We start from the raw sequence: 21127 nt of genomic DNA, 5'->3' as shown, positions 1-21127 counted from the left end.
TGCTATTTGTATATGGTACGCGTTTACCTTTACATTTTTTTTCATTGGCAGGATATGCCATACAAAAATCTGGCAATCCAATTTTCATGCTTTCCTCACTATTTCTGAATGGATGGAAATTTTGTTATTAAACCAAGACACTTAACATAAATATCTATCTAAATCAAAATAATTAAAAAATTGGGTTGAAATTTAGAAATTAAATTTATGAACTTTATCAAATTTTCCTAACAGACCATACAAATAAACAAAAAGGCACAATTATTCGCCCCCAATGTAGCCTTCTGTAATGCATTTTGAATTTAGTGTGAGATCTGCAGAAAAGAAGCAAGAAAATCCATGAGGAGCTCGGTAGTTTATCACTTTTAATGTTTACAACTACTGCTCTGCATGAAATATGAAGGGAAAATTACTTCATATACACCGCAATGTATTATTTGTGTTTAGAATTAAGCAATTAGAGCATAAATAGCTACATATCCATGATTTAGCCTGGCATAAACTGATATGGTCCAATCAATTAAAATTATTCTGGACAAAAGTAACAACGTAGCACGGTAAAAATATTTGGTCGTGCTACTTTTCTAGTCTGATTTGTTGCTGGTGTCATTGTTAGCACTTTGAAACATACTAGTACACAGGTGAAGATAGCACTTTAAGAGCAACTACGGCGTTTACATTCAAGGAGAAGACACTTGCCACAACCCGTATCATTTTTATATACATCCATATCACATAAAACATTTTTAAATGAAACAAAAAAAGCAGCGAAGTAGGTCACTGTGCAAGTGTCTCATTTTTGGAATGTCAACCACTACGGTAAAGATACTTAACTACAGTATAGTTCTTCCTTTCTTGACAGGAGAATGTTTTTGGTTTTTTTAATGTTGACGTATGCACACTAACAGTGAAATATTTTAATAAAATAATTCATTATTTTAGATTTGATAAATATAATTAATAATTTGTAATTGTGCCGCGTGGTTCTTCTCCGGGTACTCCGGTCTCCTCCCACATTCCAAAGACATGCATAGCAGGTTAATTGGACGCTCTGAATTGTCCCTGGGTGTGCTTGTGAGTGTGGATGGTTGTTTGTCTCTGTGTGCCCTGCGATTGGCTGGCAACCAGTTCAGGGTGTCCCCCGCCTACTGCCCAGAGCCAGCTGAGATAGGCGCCAGCAGCCCCCGCGACCCTTGTGAGGAATAAGCGGTCAAGAAAATGGATGGATGGATATATATATACATACAAACATACACACACGCACACACACAGACACACTAATTGATTAAATACAACAATTTGTATATATAATACATGTTTGAATAGTAATTTTTGCTACTAACCAATTATATAACATGATGGGACACTAAAAAATAAAACAAATAATAATACATTTTAAGTAACCTATTTTAAGGAAAAAGAAATGTCTAAAGGCAAAAAGTATTACAGGATTCTTGGAGAATGTCAATGTTGAATGGGCCGGATGCGGACCGTGGGCTAAAGTATTTTGTCCACTTCTTTGAAGGATTCTGTTGGATGTTGTCAGAAAGCGTCCTTGATGTTTTTGAGCTGCCGCACAGCCAGGTCGACAGGCAGATCGAACTTGAGGTGGCTGATGCGTCCCAGGATGCGCAGGGCGCCCTCGAATCCGGTCTGCGCCATGTAGCTCCACGCTAGGTAGTGCGGGTGCACCAGCATGCCCGCCTTGCACAGCAGGTTGAGCCACGACACCAGCCGTTGCTCGTTGAGTGCCATGCACACCAGCGCCTTGAACTCCGTGTCGGGGCCTCGCTTGTAGCGCCCGTGCTCCTTCAGAACCGTGTGGATGGCCCACAGGAGGGACTGTTTAGGGGTGACGGTAACCGGACCGCCCCCTACAGACAGGCTGAAGGACTGCGAGAGCTGACGGGCGGGCGACTCGGCAAAGGCCTTACCGTTTTTCAAGTGGTAGTACTTGACGAAGAGTTCCCAGGGGTGCATGGTTTGGGGCCCGGCGGTCCGGTGGGGCAGCAAACAGGAGATGGGCGCCAGAACCAGGCTCACGGTCTGGGACGGCGACACCAGACCGTGAGCCAGCAAATCTTTGAGAACCAAGGCCAGCTCCTTGCGTACGCACGCGGTCAGCTCATCGCGCGGTCCCAGAGCAGAGTTCCCGGTGTAGTTGACGACGTGGTCTGGGCCGTGCTGGTGGCGCGAGCCCAGCACGCGAACCTTGTCCACGGCCGCCTCCAGACGGCGAAGGAGAGGACCGTAGTCACGCTGCGCTGAGTCTGGGGGCCAAACGCCCGACGGCACCTGGCCGGTTGAGCAGCCGAACTGGCTGGCGGCGAAGATCTGCAGCACGGCCAAAGCCTTCTGGATCAGCTGCAGGCCCGTCTCGCGCATCCTCTGCGCCTGTTCCGGGTCCGCTGAGGACATACAAACACAACCAGACAATTTATTTTATTTTTTTAGAGAAAAATAAGAGCCTATTCTTTTTGTGCATCAAGGTCAATCTCAAATTTCTTTCCAAGGCGTCTCACCTGTCCTCTTCCCTTTGGGGGTCCTGGCCTTGGCGGAGGCCGCTAGAGGCTGCTGACTGTGTGTGCCGTCACACAATAGAGGGTTGCCTACCTCATCTGCGAGGAAAACAACACGTTTAGTCCATAAAAGCGGCAAAATGTTCCCAAGTGTGCTTCCAGCACACACCTTGGATGAAGTTGATGAACATCTCCAGGTCTCGAATCTGCGTTTTGAGCTGCTCCACCAGCTGCTCCTTCACCCGCGCCGGATTGACGATCTGCGCGATTGCGGCGTCCACTCGCCGTCGTAGCTCCTCGGGCGACAGGTTGCCGATGTCTTCGTTCAGGTTGACGTCCAACTTCTTGATTAGCTCGTCGATGATGACCTAAGAATTGTGATGTTAAGTTTAGAGGGTGTCATCAATTACTTTGCAATTTTATTTATTTATTGCATTGTATTTTTCATTTATTTCCTTTTTCTTTTTTTCCATTTTATTTAAGATTTTTGTTACCTTCTGCCGCTCCATGACGACCGACTGTGGCAGCGAGTCGTAGCTGCCCTCCTGGTAGGCAAAGTGCTCCAGGTCGTCCAGCTGCGTCTTGAGCTGGAAGATGAGATCTTTTTGCTTCTCCCGCTGAGCCTCCAGACGCTCACGTTTCTCCCGCTCGCTCTAGAACGCAAACGGCACATTGAACTACACGTACAGGAACATTTCATGGGAAATGTCGCCGATGGGCTAACGAATAGCGTCTCTGTGGCTGTGTTATAACAATTCAATGCTGGGCATTGAATTGTTATAACAATTGTGTAGACAGACAGACGCTATGACAAAAGTCACATAGATGTAGAACTCTTCTTCGTGTGGGTCTATGTCTTTTTCTACTGCCCCCTGGTGGTCATTCAAGTCAAAGCATCACTGCATCATCAATCTTGTCGAAAGATCAGACTTCGCAAAAGAAAACAATTTTATTGGATAAATAAACACAAATATTTATGGTCCCCATGTGGACATATTAGGAACAGCTCTCAGAATGATGCAGTGAAGTAACTACAGGCACAATTACAACCACTTTGTTAAATGATTGAATACCTCGAATTTTACTTGCATGTGTGCATTTACTATTGTATGAGTGCATTTGTACATAAAAACACGCACAAATGAGTGATGGGAAATAGTTAAAGTGTAGACTAACATGTTGTCCAACTCACCAGGTCCTCCTGCAGGTGAAGCATGTGTGAAGGTGACAAACAAAGACATGAAGAACAGGAAGTAAACACTGGCTGAGTACACATTAGCCTTCATCAAACAAGGCAACCATCCGCTGCAGACTTTTCTTTCTTTTTCTAAATGTTTCATGACAGAAATCCTGCCTGGTACTGTTAGTCACTCAGGCAAAGGACGATAGAAAACCACCAGAGATAAAAGCTGAGAGAAAGCGAGCATGTGACAGGGAAAAAACACTTTAGTACACTTCACTCTGACATTGAGTATATCCGTGTGAGTGACATAACGCTGACATGGACGTCCTTTGCTTAAAAATCTCATTTTTCCCACAATAACTGATGAGCATTCATCTATCGTTTTTCGATAGACTCTTATAGGGTGGGGTACACGGTCGGTACACCCTGGACTGATAAGAAGTCAGTTGCATTCATAAAAAAACATTCACACCTATGGACAGTTTATTGTGGAAAAATTGGTGGTTAGATTATTGGAAGCTCTTTAACCAAAGTATCCCATTGGTTTGCAATGATGTGATGTGCCAATCAGATGACTTAATATAGTAGTACTAAGGAACTTTTCAACCTTAATATAATCTCTTCTGATGAAACTTTCACTTAAAACTAGTTGAATAGTACTTTTGCCATTGCCTTAGGTGGTTTGTATCATTTTTACTGACACTAAGCAACATTGAGGAGGATGGAACCCTAACCCTAAACAGAAAGTTCCTTAGTGTTGCTTTAACCCCTTCAGACCCATAGATGGTTGCAGTGGACTTGACATATTCTCATGTCTAACCAATAAAACGCATAATAAGGAATGGATGATGTCAACACTTATGGTTCATGATTGGATCTTAACTAACCAATCACAATCGCATGTTTATTTGCATGATGTTCATGTTATAAATGTTGCATAAAGCTTGGTAAATTTAAAACACGCTACAGCAATATTATCCTGGAGTCCACTAGAACAACTAAAAACATGAAACCCCAAATAAATTTGTCCATGTTGTTCTTATGTGGAGGAAGAAAAAAATTAAAAAATAAAATAAAATAAAAAAATAAATTAAAAAAAAAAAAAAGAGTCAAAATCAGCGAAAAATAAATACATTTTGCCCAGCAGAAAAAAATGCAAGTCTGAAGAGGCTATAGTGGATTAAATAGCAAAAAATAGTTACATTATTGTTGCCATTTTTGTACTCAACTCTGACGTAGATTTTTATGGGCTGACCCTCCCTATTTATTCAAGTTTGGAACAACTGGGGATCAAATAAAATCGAACATTATCAGGCCAATGTAAAATTTGAGGGTTTTTATTATTATTATTATTATTATTGTTATTATTATTATTGTAGTATATTACTGTAATGATAATCTACAATTCGGGAAGTATACACTAGTAAGCACAACAAAGTAAAGACTCATGACAACAAATGTTCTGCTTTCTCCTCTCACCATGGTATGGAGGTGCTGGGCGTCTCGGGGCCCGCAGCCGACGACATGCGGACATCCCCGGAAGGCGAATTCCTCCAACTCCGTGAGCATCTTCTCCTTCTCGTCGCTCTGCGCGTGGACGATCTGTTTGAGTCGGAACTGCACCTGGGCAAAGTGCGACGTGAGGGCGAGCAGCGACGAGTTGAGCAGCTCCTGCTCTTCCTCCAGCTTCCTCAGTCGCCCCGCCATTTCCTCGTCGTCGTCGCCTGCGCCGACCGAGCTTCTCCGCCTCGGCTGGCCGCCGCTCGCGCGCTCCTCCTCGGGACTGGCCACGGCACCCACCGGCGCCCAGCGCTCGCCGGCGCCGGCCAGCGCGGCCTCGCTGTCCGAAGCTGATAGTTCCTCCATGGACATAGTAGGCGGAGGCACCGCTTAATAAGAATCCTCTCTTGGTTTACAACGTTTTAGATGATTAAATCGCTGCGGGGGAAAACAGCTGATCACCGTTATGGTGACAGGTGTATCGCCATCTTGATGCAGAATGAAACACATACGTCAGACTGCGACGCGTCAGCCAATCACAGGATATCCGGAAGTAACATGACCTACGTCAACGCGGAGACGCGATATCAATAGCCAATAACAGGATACCTGGTAGAAATTTACTTTTTCCTCTCCCTTCGGTCTTATTCCAAAAACCAACATCCATATCTTTCTCCATAAAACATGGTAATTACAAACTGAGCGGAAATGTATCAGTTTAGTTTAAAAAAATGTCCGCAAATAGTTAATAAAACTAGAATATGTATAATAAAAGAGGGATGTTGCATTTCTGTTGAATGACCCCTACAAAGCATCAAAGTTCGATGAGGCAAGAAGTACGTATTTATCGTTGTTGGTTGTTAGCTAGTTAGCGGGATTAGACTAACTACGCAAGACAGTGTACATCACCACCTAATCTCATATGATCGATTTCATTCGGGTTTGAGGGGTTTAAATTAGCAACGTGACATGATTTCCCAAAAAAATGAAGATCTCTCAAAGTGCAAAGTCTGGTTGGACACTGCGGTCAAGCCAGCCGCCACTCGAAAAGACGAAGTCAAGCCAGCCGCCCCAACGATTGTTAATACTGTGCATTACGGTAACATGCCGCCGTGCCCCTTCAAAATAAAAGCTGCTCAACACCTGGTTTAGGGTTTAAAATAAAGAATCATAAAAAAATAACGGTTTGTTATTCCAGAACCAGACCAGTTCTAAGGGACACTACACCACCCCAGGTATCCAGCCAAAGTACTTTCAACAAAATCTGATGTTGCATTTCAAAATAAAACTCATTTGAACATTGCAATCTCGACTATAATCCCTGATTTCAAAAAATCATTAAAAATTCATGGTTTGTTATCCCAGGACCAGACCAGTTCTAAGGGACACGACACCATCCCAGGTATCCAGCCAAAGTACTTTGAACAAAATCTGATGTTGCATTTCAAAATAAAACTCATTTGAACATTGCAATCTCGACTATAATCCCTGATTTCAAAAAATCATTAAAAATTCATGGTTTGTTATCCCAGGACCAGACCAGTTCTAGGGGACACTACACCACCCCAGGTATCCAACCAAAGTACTTTGAACAAAATCTGATGTTGCATTTCAAAATAAAACTCATTTGAAAAGTTACATCTCGACTATAATCCCTGATTTAAAAAAATCATAAAAAATTCATGGTTTGTTATCCCAGGACCAGACCAGTTCTAAGGGACACGACACCATCCCAGGTATCCAGCCAAAGTACTTTGAACAAAATCTGATGTTGCATTTCAAAATAAAACTCATTTGAACATTGCAATCTCGACTATTATTGTTGATTTCAAAAAATCATTAAAAATTCATGGTTTGTTATCCCAGGACCAGACCAGTTCTAAGGGACACGACACCATCCCAGGTATCCAGCCAAAGTACTTTGAACAAAATCTGATGTTGCATTTCAAAATAAAACTCATTTGAAAATTGCAATCTCGACTATAATCCCTGATTTCAAAAAATCATTAAAAATTCATGGTTTGTTATCCCAGGACCAGACCAGTTCTAGGGGACACTACACCACCCCAGGTATCCAACCAAAGTACTTTGAACAAAATCTGATGTTGCATTTCAAAATAAAACTCATTTGAAAATGAAATCTCAACATTAATCCCTGATTTCAAAAAATCATTAAAAATTCATGGTTTGTTATCCCAGGACCAGACCAGTTCTAAGGGACACGACGCCATCCCAGGTATCCAGCCAAAGTACTTTGAACAAAATCTGATGTTGCATTTCAAAATAAAACTCATTTGAACATTGCAATCTCGACTATAATCCCTGATTTAAAAAAATCATTAAAAACTCATGGTTTGTTATCCCAAGACCAGACCAGTTCTAAGGGACACTACACCACCCCAGGTATCCAGCCAAAGTACTTTGAACAAAATCTGATGTTGCATTTCAAAATAAAACTCATTTGAAAATTGCAATCTCGACTATAATCCCTGATTTTAAAAAATCATTAAAAATTCATGGTTTGTTATCCCAGTACCAGACCAGTTCTGAGGGACACTACAGCACCCCAGGTATCCCGCCAAAGTACTTTGAACAAAATCTGATGTTGCATTTCAAAATAAAACTCATTTGAAAATTGCAATCTCGACTATAATCCCTGATTTCAAAAAATCATTAAAAATTCATGGTTTGTTATCCCAGTACCAGACCAGTTCTAAGGGACACGACACCATCCCAGGTATCCAGCCAAAGTACTTTGAACAAAATCTGATGTTGCATTTCAAAATAAAACTCATTGCGACTATTAAGTCGAGATTTAAATTTTCAAATGGGTTTTATTTTGAAATGCAACATCAGATTTTGTTCAAAGTAGTTTGGCTGGATACCTGGGATGGTGTCGTGTCCCTTAGAACTGGTCTGGTCCTGGGATAACAAACCATGAATTTTTAATGATTTTTTGAAATCAACAATAATAGTCGAGATTGCAATGTTCAAATGAGTTTTATTTTGAAATGCAACATCAGATTTTGTTCAAAGTACTTTGGTTGGATACCTGGGGTGGTGTAGTGTCCCTTAGAACTGGTCTGGTCCTGGGATAACAAACCATGAATTTTTAATGATTTTTTGAAATCAGGGATTATAGTCGAGATGTAACTTTTCAAATGAGTTTTATTTTGAAATGCAACATCAGATTTTGTTCAAAGTACTTTGGCGGGATACCTGGGGTGCTGTAGTGTCCCCTAGAACTGTTTTGGTACTGGGATAACAAACCATGAATTTTTAATGATTTTTTTAAATCAGGGATTATAGTCGAGATTGCAATTTTCAAATGAGTTTTATTTTGAAATCCAACATCAGATTTTGTTCAAAGTACTTTGGTTGGATACCTGGGGTGGAGTAGTGTCCCTTAGAACTGGTCTGGTTCTGGAATAACAAACCGTTGTTTTTTTATGATTCTTTATTTTAAACCATAAACCAGGTGTTGCTCAGCTTTTATTTTGAAGGTGGCCAACGCAGGGGCACGTCGGCACGTTACCGTAATGCACAGTATTAACAATCGTTGGGGCGGCTGGCTTGACTTCGTCTTTTCGAGTGGCGGCTGGCCTGACCGCAGTGGTTGGACTGGTCACTTCAACTTGAATATAACGCAGTGCAGCTAGAATTTTGAAAATTAGACAAAGCTGGATAAAAAAAAATTGTGGTGTGGAAAAATTGCCTTTTTGAGGAATGTTTTTGTGCATTATGGCCTCTAGATAATGTAATCAAAACACACCTTGCAATTAGAGTAAAACAGTATAACTTCATTGTTTTCTCTTCCATTTTGTTTTCTATTTGGGCCTTCTCCGATTGGCAGACAAGTTTCAGTTAAAAATATACACCAATTTTTCGGGCAGGCTAAAATTCAGACGTCAACGGGTCAAAATGTTATGTTTCAAATGCCAAAAAAACTTGACGTAACTAGTGCATATGGAAGATTATTGGTGAGAAAAGCAGTGTGGGCAACAGAATAGAACATGTTGTATGTAAGCATCCACCATCCATTTTCTTAACCGCTTCTTCCTCACAAGGGTCGCGGGGGTGCTGGAGCCTATCCCAGCTGGCCTTGGGCAGTAGGTGGGGTACACCCTGAACTGGTTGCCAGCCAATCGCAGGGCACACAGAGACGAGCAACCATCCACACTCACTAGCACACCTAGGGACAATTCGGAGCGCCCAATTAACCTGCCATGCATGTCTTTGTCATGTGGCAGGAGACCCAAGTACCCGGAGAGGACCCACGCGGACACGGGGAGAACATGCAAACTCCACCCAGGAAGACCGGAGCCTGGACTCGAACTTGCATCCTCAGTACTGGGAGGCGGACATGCTAACCAGTCAGCCCACCGTGCCGTGCCGCCCTGTATGTAAACAGTTAATACTTTTTATTTTTCAGAATTTATTCGTTATTGGACATTTTGAGGCATTTGAAGTGCTCATTCCATGCTTTTTTTTTTTTTTTTATAGAAAATTCCACAAAGATTGCGGCCACTTGTCACGTTATTTGAACTGGTTTCATAGCAGAAATCTTGGGACGGATACATACATCACTACGTCAGAAAAGACGCGTCGGCCAATCACAGCCAGGATGAGTCAGAAAATAAAGTGAAGCCCCGTAGGAATAAACTCTTCACTAATTATCATTAGAAAGTAATGTGTAAGTGCATCCCAAGTATTTTCATTTTTATTTTGTCAGACAAACACTAAAAGAGCAACACCAAACGTTTTGATGACCATTTACGTCAGCCATGCTTGTGATTATCTCAAGCCACCAACCCATAATGGCTGTGCAAACTCACAGGCGGCAAGTACTGTCTGAAAGGGTTAGATGACAAAATCAAATGGTTGGTTTGTAGTTAGTAACTTGGATTTCAAAGTTAAAAGGGGCATTCTCATGTCATGCACACTTCCTGGTTTGAAGTTGTAACAGTCCAACTTCCCACCTCCCTCTTGTCCTCAAATGCACCATTAGACCGCCATTTTGACCTGTGATACTATTGTGACGCAATCTTGCAATTGTCAGTAGAACAATTATGATGACACTGCAGGGCAGTTCGATCTTCAAATCATGTTGCCTCTTTAATAATCACACTACAATTAGAACATCTACAAGAGGCTTCCTCACTCCTGATCCTTGAGAGCTAGATTCCTGCAGGTTTTAGACATTTCCATCCTCCATAACAGCTCTGCAGAAGCCTGATAGCGATCCTGATCTTTAGAATCAGCTGTGTTGGAGGATGAACATTTTGTAAACCTGCAAGACTCTGGCCCCGAAGGACCAGGAGTGATCCACAATTATCACATTGATATGTTGCATGTAGTAAAAAGGGGTGGGGGGGCTGCGGAGTGCAGCGGTTCACACAACATTAAGCTCCTTCATTTTGTTGCCGTTGGAGGGTGACATGAGCCAGGGAAGGTTGCTGTTCAAGGTGCACTTGCCGCCAGCGATACACCTGTAGCCGGCCATACAACAGTGTTCCATGTCGCTGCAGCACACCGCCTGCGAGAAACGGAAAAATGATTTAGAAATTTGTTTTATGAGTGTTTAAACTGGGGGTGGGCAAACTTTTGTGGTCAAGGGGTCGGGCCACTTCAGACAGATGGGCTCGGTCAGTGTTTTTCAATCCTGGTCCTCAGGGCACACTATCCAGCCTGTTTTCCATGTCTCGCTATTTGCAACGCAGGTGATTCCAATGACAGCTCATTAGCAAGCTCTGGAGAAGCCTGATAACGATCCTCACCTGCATTGGAATCGGGAGACATGGAAAACAGGCTGGATTGTGTGCCCCGAGGACCAGGATTGGGAAACACTGGGCTAGGTTATTTGTCGAAAGTTGAATATGTTGCATGTGCAATATGGAAAATACTTTAAGAATAAAGTGACTCTCATGTTTTAATGTTATTTGTAATAGTCAATTATTTATCTTACAAACACTTTAGTTGTGGTTGTTTAATAAAAATGTTTTTAAAGGCAAGTCAGCCCACAACAAATATTTATAATAATATGTTCCATGCAGCCCCACATATCTAAACATTGTATTGTGATTAATATTGTGCTTGTGAAAAATGTGTTAAACAGCAAAATCCATCCGTTTTTATCCATTTCAGGGCCATTTTGTCACTTGCTGTCAATTGAAAATGACATTATAGTTCCTCTGGGCTCAGGTCAACGACCAATCACGGCTCACCTGTTTTCTAAAGCTGAGTAAATAATGAAATGAACAAATGCAATATTAATTAGAATGTTGTGTTTGGATTAGTTGGAACGTATACAACAAATTATTATAAAGAACATTTTTGGGTTGACTTCCCTTTTAAATAAAAAGCATTAAATTGTAAAAAGTTGAATTATACTGATGTTTTATATATATATATATATATATATATATATATATATATATATATATATATATATTTAATGAAACTATATATATATATTTTTATATATAATACATATTACTATTAATGAATGTTGGCCTTTCAGCTTCAGTCCCTGTCACTGATTGTATTTGTATGTGAAAAGCTTAATTTTTTCATTTGTCATTTTTTTTGTCAATAAAATGTTAAATTATAGTAGTATTTTGTTTACAATAAATTCACTAATAATTAAAAAAAATATTGTTTTAAATAAAACACATTCAGTTGTATGTAGAATGTTTGATTTATCAAGAGTACTTTGTTACTGCTTAGAAAAATACATAAATTATACACAAAAATGTTTTATTTGGCTAATATTTGTAAGAAAATATATATTTTAAAAAATGTTGATAAGAAGTAAAATATTTTATTTTACTAGTTTTATTTTATTTTCAATAATTTAATAAGATAATAAATGAATGAAAAAGTTTCAAGGTGCATTGTTGAGTTTAAAATATCAATATTAAAGCTTTTTCTACATCATGCTTGCTCCACCAGTGCAAGAGTATAAAGAGCCCTAACTTTTTTTTTCTTTTTTTTTAAACTCAGACAGCGCCTATTAACTTGTATCTGCCCTTTAGTGGAGTGTTCGAGGCGAACATGCCACAGTTGATTGGGGGAGGGGTTGAGGCTTATGTCATGCTCATCCCCGTGGACATTTAGTGTTAGTGTACGTCACAATTGGGATGGAAATTGGAAAAAAAAACGAGAAGAGGCCGACTTCGAGCACAGCCCAAACTCCAAGAAAACTCAAAAAACGAAGAATATAATTGAGCGCACCATGCACAAGCTTGACGTAGCTGCAGTTACGCTTTAGGCCAGATGTGGCAGTTGCAAGTAAAAAATTTTTGACCAACTCCACAAAGCACCTTTAAATTATGCGTTAAAATGTTTACTATTTGGATTTTATTTTTACCTATTTAATGAAATAAATATATTCTATATTGTTCTGCTCTTGCTAATGTAAATGCAAGAATGGAGTGGTAGTGCATGGGTCTTATGTACTGTGCCATCCCTAGTTAATACACCCCATCCAGTTATCAACAGATAATGATCGTACGTTAGCATAAGGACAGCATCCCCAGTCAGTGGGCGAAATCTTGCAGCAGGTCTGCCCATCTTTGCACTCGCTCGTTTTGTCGCACGGCACAACTTCAGGCTTCACAGCTGCAGTGACGAGGGTTTTCGGCGGGAGCACGGAAGAGGCGCTCACTGGAAGTTTAGGGTACCACGGGATCTCCATATACCCTTTCACGCACATGCCCTTCTTTTCGTCACACCTGAAGTCTGTGGGGCAGCAGTGTTTTCCGTCGTGACAGCACACGGCCTGTCAAAGAGGTAGTGAGACAACAGTAAGTAGGACTGAACTCTCGCTTCTGCTTTCATAAGCAGCGGTGGCCAAAATGCAGGCTCAGGATTTGTTGCAAACACAAAGTAAAAGTAGGGATCTTTTTTTTCTTTTGTCAAGGGAGGGAAAAAAAAAAGAAGTTTTAATTTTACCATCGTGAACAGCGTAAGGTTTAGATGATGTTTGAGTCATAAATGGTCAAATAAAAAGGCTATTGTAAAGATATATTTGGGAAAATCCTCCATAGGGCAGCTTTAAAGTAATTTTTAATAAAATAAAATGCATTAAATATTACTTTAGTTCTTGTATGCTGAGCAACAAATACATTTAAAGTGTCAAAAACCTTAACTGTTTTCAGTAGAAATTTTAATCCTTTAAACTTGTAACTTTTTGCTGCTAAACTAATTTAAAGTGAAACAACACCAAATCACTGCAAAACTCAACAAAATATAAATTTAAATATGTAAAACAAAAAGGGTTGTAGAATCCAGACCAGAAAGTAAAAACCCTGCCAGAGACTGGCTTTTAGTCACAGGTGTTTCTCATCAACTGGCAGGTAAACAAGCTCGTTTCCACCTGTTGAGTAGAAGATAAAGCTGAACTGTTTCAGGGTCTTTGCTTCCTGGACCTGGATTCCCCAAACCTGAAAGCGTTCAGGTTCAGGTTCAGGTTCAGGTTCAGGTTCAGGTTCAGGTTCAGGTTCAGGTTCAGGTTCAGGTTCAGGTTCAGGTTCAGTTTTGTAGCTGAACCTGTTTCTTTTGTCAGAAATGATCTGCCCGGTTTTGGAGAAGATTCTCTCAGGAGTGACTGACATTGCTTCAATGCACATCAGTAAGCATCAAGCAGCAACACTTATATTAACTTATGTAACTCACTGCAGCCTGGGAGTGGAATCCAAAAACACAAAACAATTATCATCAGACAAAATAAAAAAGCAAAATTTCCAGCTATTGTGTTTACCTGTGATAGAGGACAACAGCCCCAGTCCCCCGTTGGGGTTTTACAGCAAGTGGTGAAATCTTTGCAAAAGGTACTATCGTCACAGAAGATGACATTGGCTGCAAAATCAGCGAAAATAGTTTCAATCAACAGGCATGCGTCATGTGGAGGAAAAAAAATAAATCACCATGCTAAATCTTGAAAGACCTGAATGACAAGTTAACGTTTGTCAGCACACCTTGACGGGATGCTCCTTTTTGTTTTCATATCTTTTCTTTTTTTTTTTTTTTTTTTTTTTTGACGTTCAGCCTGGACATGGCCAACTATATTAGAATATACCCCAAATCAACATAAATATGACATCAAAACATTTGATATTAACTACATGGGATCTTTGTTTCCAGAGTTTTTTGCAGGTCAATACAAAAAGGCCTAGACCCAAACTACGGCCCGGGAGCCATTTGAGGCCCGCTGTCCATTTTTCAGTGGCCCGCAACGTGCTAAAAATGGCATTGGACTCAGTAAAAAAAAAAAAAAAAAAAAATGTTTGGAGATGGTCAAAGTAAGAAGTGAGGGTATCGAAAAACAGGTGTCATTAAAGGTTATTTTAGTTAACTAAAACTAATGAAAAAACTAAAATTTAAAAAACAATATTGTTACCGAAATAAAATAACGAAAATGCTTTTTAAAAAATGAAAACTAACTGAAACTACATTTTATGTTTACAAAACTAACTAAAACTAACTATAATTATAGCAAATGTCCTTCGTTTTAGCCTTTGGTAATTAATTTAATGCATAAGCCTTTGGGGATGATTTTAAATGTGATTTTTAGTAGATTTACTTTGATATAAACCGGAATAATGACGTTTGAAAGTATGTCACACAGAAGTGACGTCATCTAGCAGCAGCCAATAGAAAAGCACCTTCAGATGACGTTGCTCCCATGCTGTTTTTTCAATATTGCGCACAAGTAATACACATTTAAAAAAAAAAAAAACTAATACTAATACTGAAGCTAACAAACAAATAAAACTAAGCATTTTTTTAAAGAACTAAACTAATAAAAACTAACAGAACCACCCTGAAAACTAATAAAAACTAACTAAAATAAAAAATTCCCAAACTATAATAACCCTACTGCCATATTACAAATAAATTGCTTTATATACTGTAGCATTTTTCTAAATATGCAAAAGCACAAATAAATTATTTGTACAATTTTTAGGACTAAATACAATTTCTCTTCATAACATTGTGAGGCCCTTGCGTCCTTCTGATTTTCTGTATGTGGCTGTATGTGTAAGTTTGGACATCCCTGGCCGAGATCAACGGTCATGATTGCAGTGATGTCAAATATGCCAAAAACATTTTTTATATCTAATTATCTCCAAACTTGGTGGAATAGTATTAGCTATCTACTTACTTCTCTGGTTGTTTTTGGTTGGTTAACTTCTCTAACTTTTAAGAATGGTCAAAAATGTAATTGCAACAAGTGACATATCAGATTAAAGATCTTGATTGTATCTTTTGAAATCTGCTTTGTCATTGTGCCCTCATATGCTGACGCAATAACCACAAAATGTGCCCCCACCTCTAGTTCTTACTACTCCCTAATCAGCACAAAATAACCTAACATGACTGACACTGGGCGGTGCTACTAGTGCAGCACTTCATCCATCCACACATTTCCCCTCTCAGCAGGAGGAAGCGCCCACCTTGTAATCATCATATCCGAGCATCGTCAACAGTTTCTCCACACTAACGCAATCACTCATCTGAATGAGGAAGTTCGCTTTGGGGGGAAGAAAAAAAACTGACCTTGCTGATTCTCCCAGTCGGCCCTCCTCCTGGCGGGAAGTTTCTCCCACATCGGCGTGACATCGCCATCCTCCGGGGAGACGCAGGTGGAGTGTTGGATGTCGCACAAGCGGCCCGCCGGGCAACAGTGTAATTTGTCTTCGCAGCACACCGCCTGTTTGGACAGCCTTTTGTTGTCATTTGGCGTTTTGGTGATCTATGCGATGTGACTTCCATATGACAGTATAGTGAGCTCACCATGAGTGACACGGTGGGAATACCGTGTTGAAAGCAATTTTTTTTTATACGCTACAGCACTTTGTTGCAGCTGCTTGAAAGTGCTCTGAAAATATTGAGTTGAGTAGGAGCAGATCCAGCACACCAGCCTTGACGACTTTGATCCCAAGGCGACCTCAAGGGGGTGGGGGCGTTTTTCGTTTGTATTGATGTGTAGGTTTTTCGTATATATTTTGTATTAGTCTATGCCACAGCCTGCACACCCTAACCAATCTGACGTCCACAAAAAAAGTATTTTAAAAAATTCAAAAAGTAGGTCACCTTCAACCTACATAACGCGTGACCTGCATGACATAAAGTTAACATCGGTCAGCAGTCGCTTGCAGCTAGCGATCAGAGCCGTTAAGATATTTTTTGTTTCTTCTCATTCAAAGTTTGTTTGTTTGAGTGCAATGCAATGATGGCATATGCAAATAAAGACATTTTGAGAATGGTACCTGTCAGCCGATAGTTCCTGACAAAATGAGCTACAGAAGTGCGTCAATGCCGCCGTCTCCCAGTGTCAGGTCTGCTACAAAGGTAGGCAGTGAGTTCCTTTTTTCAAACTCAGATCTAACTGTTTTATATCTTTTGTATTTCTCTGTTTAGTTCATGTTCGAGTCCGCTATGGCTATTGCACATCATGCAGATTGGTGTGTACACTGAACTGGTTGATCTCTGGACCTTGGCTACTTGGAAAGAAGATCTTGGCTCAAAAATAGTTGAGAACCGCTAATGTAGACCCCTACGCTCTGGTCATATAGGCTGCATATTTTTACCATCTTGTAAATTTTCCAGCTTCTGTCATCATATACCAAAAGCGAAACTCTTCCAGTTCAAACAGCAATTTTAAGTTAAATACTTGACACTCGTTACCCAATCACTTGTCCTGTTGAAAGCAAGAGCGGTTTTTATCTCGTCCCATGTGTAATGTACTGATACAAAATGGGAAGTTAAAGTCGACCTTGGAATTCGTGCGCTTCCAATGTAGAACCAGAGCGGAACACCATCAGTTGCAACCAGAGTTTAAACTCTGAGACTGGCACTAAAAATATGGCCCTATCATTTTGAAATAGGCTTGCCAGCCGGGCCCGACTGCCGACCATCCCTGGATATCGTGTAGCTCTGCACCTGATGTTGATTGGTTCACTTTTCGTGTTTAAATTGCTAATGGATTAATGGGCAGCTACCTATGAATTGTGGGCCGGTAAAATGGAAGAAAATAATAATAAATAGCTCTGCATCAGCCCCAAAAAATGCCACAGATCTGCACTGGATGACAGATGGACAGTCCAGCACGCCTTTTTTTTGTGTCAGTTACCGCTGGATCGACTAAACTACCAGGAGAATTTTGCGGCTAGATGCCGGATATCGCCAGTTGCAATAGAGCTTAAACATTTCATAATTGACTCACTGCCCACATTCCTTTTTGTATTTAAAAATACAAACAAAACAAAACAAATAAAAATAATAATTTATTTATATTTGTATTTATTTTAGCTGTTGTCTCTAGGGTGACCAACTGTCCCGCATAGTGCGTGAACACACAGCTTTTGAATTAGTGGGACACGTGAATTGTCACCAGCACCACCCCTTTAAGTACTGGCCATCTAAGCTCTTTTTTTTTTCTTTTTTTTTTAAAGGTAAAGTCAACCCAAGGAAAAATTCTTGACAACAATATGTTCTATGCAGCCCCACTAGTCTAAATACGGCATTCTTGTTAATATTGTGTTAGTGGACTATGAGTTATGCAGCAAAATCCAGCAGTTTTTATCAATATCAGAAGGCGGCCATTTTCAACTAGCTGTCAAGTGAAAATGACATCACAGTTGCTCAGGTCTCAGGTAACAACCAATCACAGCTCAGCGTCAGAAAACAGGCGAGCTGTGAGCTGTTGCTGCCGCAGCCCTGTGCAAATGTGATGTCATCATTAGTCGACAGCAAGTGGCAAAATGGCCACCCCCTGAGAGGATAAAAACGGCTGTACTTTGCTTCATAACTAACATTCCACAAATGTAATATTAATCAAAATGTCATGTTTAGACTAGTGAGGACATATATAACATATTATTGCCAAGAAATGTTTAAGGTTGACTTCCTCTTTAAACATCTTTTGACGAGTTTGAAGTTTTAGCACCTGAGATGTTCAGGCAAAGAAATTCTAACGTCACCATAAAATAGGCTGATTTTACCTTTGGCAAGGGGCAACACCCCCAGGTTCCTTGCGGGGTCTCACAACAAGTAGTACCGTCGGGACACTCGGACACCTTGTCGCCACACAACACCGCAGACTCTGCCAAAGGTTTGATGCACCACATGCTGTCGGCACTGCAGCGGTGACCCTCCTGACAACAATGCTTCCCGTCAGCGCAGGCCAGTCCCTGGAGGAAAATTCCGTTAGCACTCATATCATTGTTCAGAATGTGACTGCAGAATAGACTATATGATTACGCCGAGCATATGCATTTCGTTAATTCCATGCATGTCATCAGTTTCATGTCATGTCATATACTGTATTGCGCACACATATTTCTGGTCTTATTGTCACAAATAGATATTTTTTTATTTTTTTTAAACCGATCTTCTGTTATCCACTGAAAAACTATTTGCCGTTTTCTTGCTTAGGTCAAAGTAATTGAAGTACAACTTGATGCAATCTTCTGGCCTCTTGGCGCCAAAGAACTACATTGAAGTGTGTTGGGGAGTGTCATTTAGACAGAAGTAGTGCTTTACCAACATCTCATGGGATATATGGGACATTCTAAACCTTTTAACCCGTAGACAGTATTGTGACACATTTTGGGCTTTTTGATGGTTCTGGCCAAGTCATTTCAAAATAAGATATGGCCTACGGGTGTCAATTACTTTTGGCTTTTGGGTATTGGCAACAGGGCTTGCTTGGTGCCTCACCCCCAACACTGTAATTATACAAATATCATTGTAGCATAGTGACTGCATACTAACATACATAATGTTGCAACCATATTTTTGTAGATTGTATTTATTTATTTATATCTCTCTGCAATGTTGATCTGTTTACACTTTGGTGGTTGTACTTTATCAATACAAAAATATATATGTGAGTATTGCTGCTGTGACCATTGCATTTCCTTCCCTGAATGAATAAACCACCAGTGTGTCTCTAATGTAACAATTTATCTATTCATACGTACAGTAAACAATTGCCCACTTTGTGAGGTCATTTTAGGGAGGCAAATAAATTCCCGGTATAACAGATAAGGCAAAAAGGGAGAGCGTCTCCCTTCACAGGTGGCTCAGTGGGACGCAATATGAATAGGAGGAGTAATATATAATATTGCTATGAAGACGTCCTTGAAGGTTGTTGTAGCAGTTATTTTCTCACGCTTCTTCTGTAAGGAGTCTGACTTTCCATTTGTGAGACTTTCAATCCTAATGACTTCCTTTCATACATACATTTATATAGATATCCTGAAATGTGCAGTGTGCAACAAATTTATTAAACTATTGAGGATAGTGGTCATGGGGACTCTTTCAATTTCAGTTACCTCTTGGCATTTTTAATTTTGATCAGGAATGAGCAGTTTCAAGCTAAATGTACATTTTTAGACCCAAATGTGAGAAATGCTTCAAGCATAACATTCCAACCACTGGAACTTTGTATATATTCAGAAATACTATACCTGGAAATAACGAGCATTGGAAAACAAATTTTACAATTTTTGTTTGCAAAAGCTTGGTTTATGAGACAGAAATATAACATGCTATTGCAAGAATTATTTTAAGGGTTTATTCTTTTCACCAGAAATAGTCACAATTTAAAAAGTTGTAATTTTACGATGGGAAAAAAAGTCAGTTTATGATTAAAAATTGTTTGAAACTACAGGAAAAACTCAACTTTTGTGATCCAAATCATTGATAATGACAGGGAAACTGTATTAACTTAAGATAAAACTAAATGAACTATATTCTATTTAAAAAAAATAATTTTAAAAGTTGTAAGATTATCCAAAAATGATACTAATTTATTATTTGTATATATATATATATATATATATATATATGCGCAATTAGTAATAAACCTCAGAGAAGCATACGTTCTGTTTCCATTTCTACAAGTGTCTGCATGTCCTTTGGAGGTTATTCCAACATGAAGAAACTGAAAGTTATTTCAACATAAGGCAACAAAGAAGGAAGTAGAAAAAAAAAGCCTGTGATGTGGTTTTGGGGGTTCTCTTTGTGTGCAATTACCTGGTCAGAGGGGCCACACTGGAAGCTGCTGACGGGATGGTGACCATCTTGACATGTCCCGTCAAGTGGACCCTCAACCAGAAGCAACATGGCCCAGCAGAAAAAAGCCAGGCTCGGCATCTAAAATCGTGTTTCATAATCAGTCAGAGATCATCCAAACATGAATGGATCATAATCACAGTATTTGATCACAAATAAAAAGAGGCAGATTATTGCAGCGCTTACCTTGACTGAGAATTGTTTGTGAGTAGAGCAGCGTGTCAAGGTGCTTCCTACAAAGTGCTGCTTTACACGCCCATTTACTGTGGTACAGTTGGGACACGCCCAGCCCATGTCAGTTCCCTTTTTTTCTGTCTTTTAGTACTTAAAGGGGAAGTCAAGTCAAAAAATGTTTACAATAATATGTTCCATGTGCCCCCACTAGTCTGAACCTTCCGTTAAAAATTAGGGAATCCCCTTTCTCTATCCGCTTTTAAAACTCATCTTAAAACCTTAAAACACACTTTTATTCTTTGACTTTTGACTCAGCATGAGACTCGGCATGGTTTCGGTGTTTTAAGATGCCTTCTGTATTTTGTGTTAATAATTTATTGATATTTATTTGATTTAGTTATTTCCTTACCTACTTGACATATATGTTAATCTATCTTGGGTTATTAATTTATTATTATTGGTTTTATTTACAGTGCTCAGCATATATAGGTATGCCCCCTTCCAAAAACTTAAAGATTTTATTCAATATGTCAATGAATAGAACAATTTCAAAAATTTTGACAAAATGTTTTCTGTAGAATATTTGCTTACCTCACAACATGAAACTAAGGTTAATAGAATGCATAGATCATAAAATCTTCTGTTTAATCAAATTAACTCATGTAAA

The 21127-nt window shown here is 39.7% G+C and overlaps 2 protein-coding genes across 2 annotated transcripts; both read right to left on the bottom strand.

Annotated features, from left to right (window-relative positions):
• Window positions 1-347: 347 nt before the first annotated feature.
• rundc1 (RUN domain containing 1) lies at window positions 348-6243 on the bottom strand. The gene is made up of 5 exons (XM_077531557.1): window positions 5182-6243; window positions 3014-3172; window positions 2689-2887; window positions 2523-2618; window positions 348-2408 (listed from the first exon to the last, which is right to left on the bottom strand). The coding sequence occupies exons 1-5, from the start codon at window positions 5572-5574 to the stop codon at window positions 1543-1545; spliced, it is 1713 nt and encodes a 570-aa protein (XP_077387683.1). The 5' UTR covers window positions 5575-6243; the 3' UTR covers window positions 348-1542.
• Window positions 6244-10291: 4048 nt separating this feature from the next.
• grna (granulin a) lies at window positions 10292-20595 on the bottom strand. Its single transcript, XM_077531544.1, has 7 exons — window positions 20473-20595; window positions 20248-20367; window positions 18210-18398; window positions 15763-15916; window positions 13964-14061; window positions 12716-12982; window positions 10292-10738 (listed from the first exon to the last, which is right to left on the bottom strand). The coding sequence occupies exons 1-7, from the start codon at window positions 20578-20580 to the stop codon at window positions 10595-10597; spliced, it is 1080 nt and encodes a 359-aa protein (XP_077387670.1). The 5' UTR covers window positions 20581-20595; the 3' UTR covers window positions 10292-10594.
• Window positions 20596-21127: the final 532 nt, after the last annotated feature.

Source organism: Festucalex cinctus, chromosome 1, assembly GCF_051991245.1.
Source record: "Festucalex cinctus isolate MCC-2025b chromosome 1, RoL_Fcin_1.0, whole genome shotgun sequence".
Lineage (NCBI taxonomy): Eukaryota > Metazoa > Chordata > Actinopteri > Syngnathiformes > Syngnathidae > Festucalex > Festucalex cinctus.
Note: the sequence above shows the minus strand (reverse complement) of the source record. Positions and strands in the feature narration are given on the sequence as shown.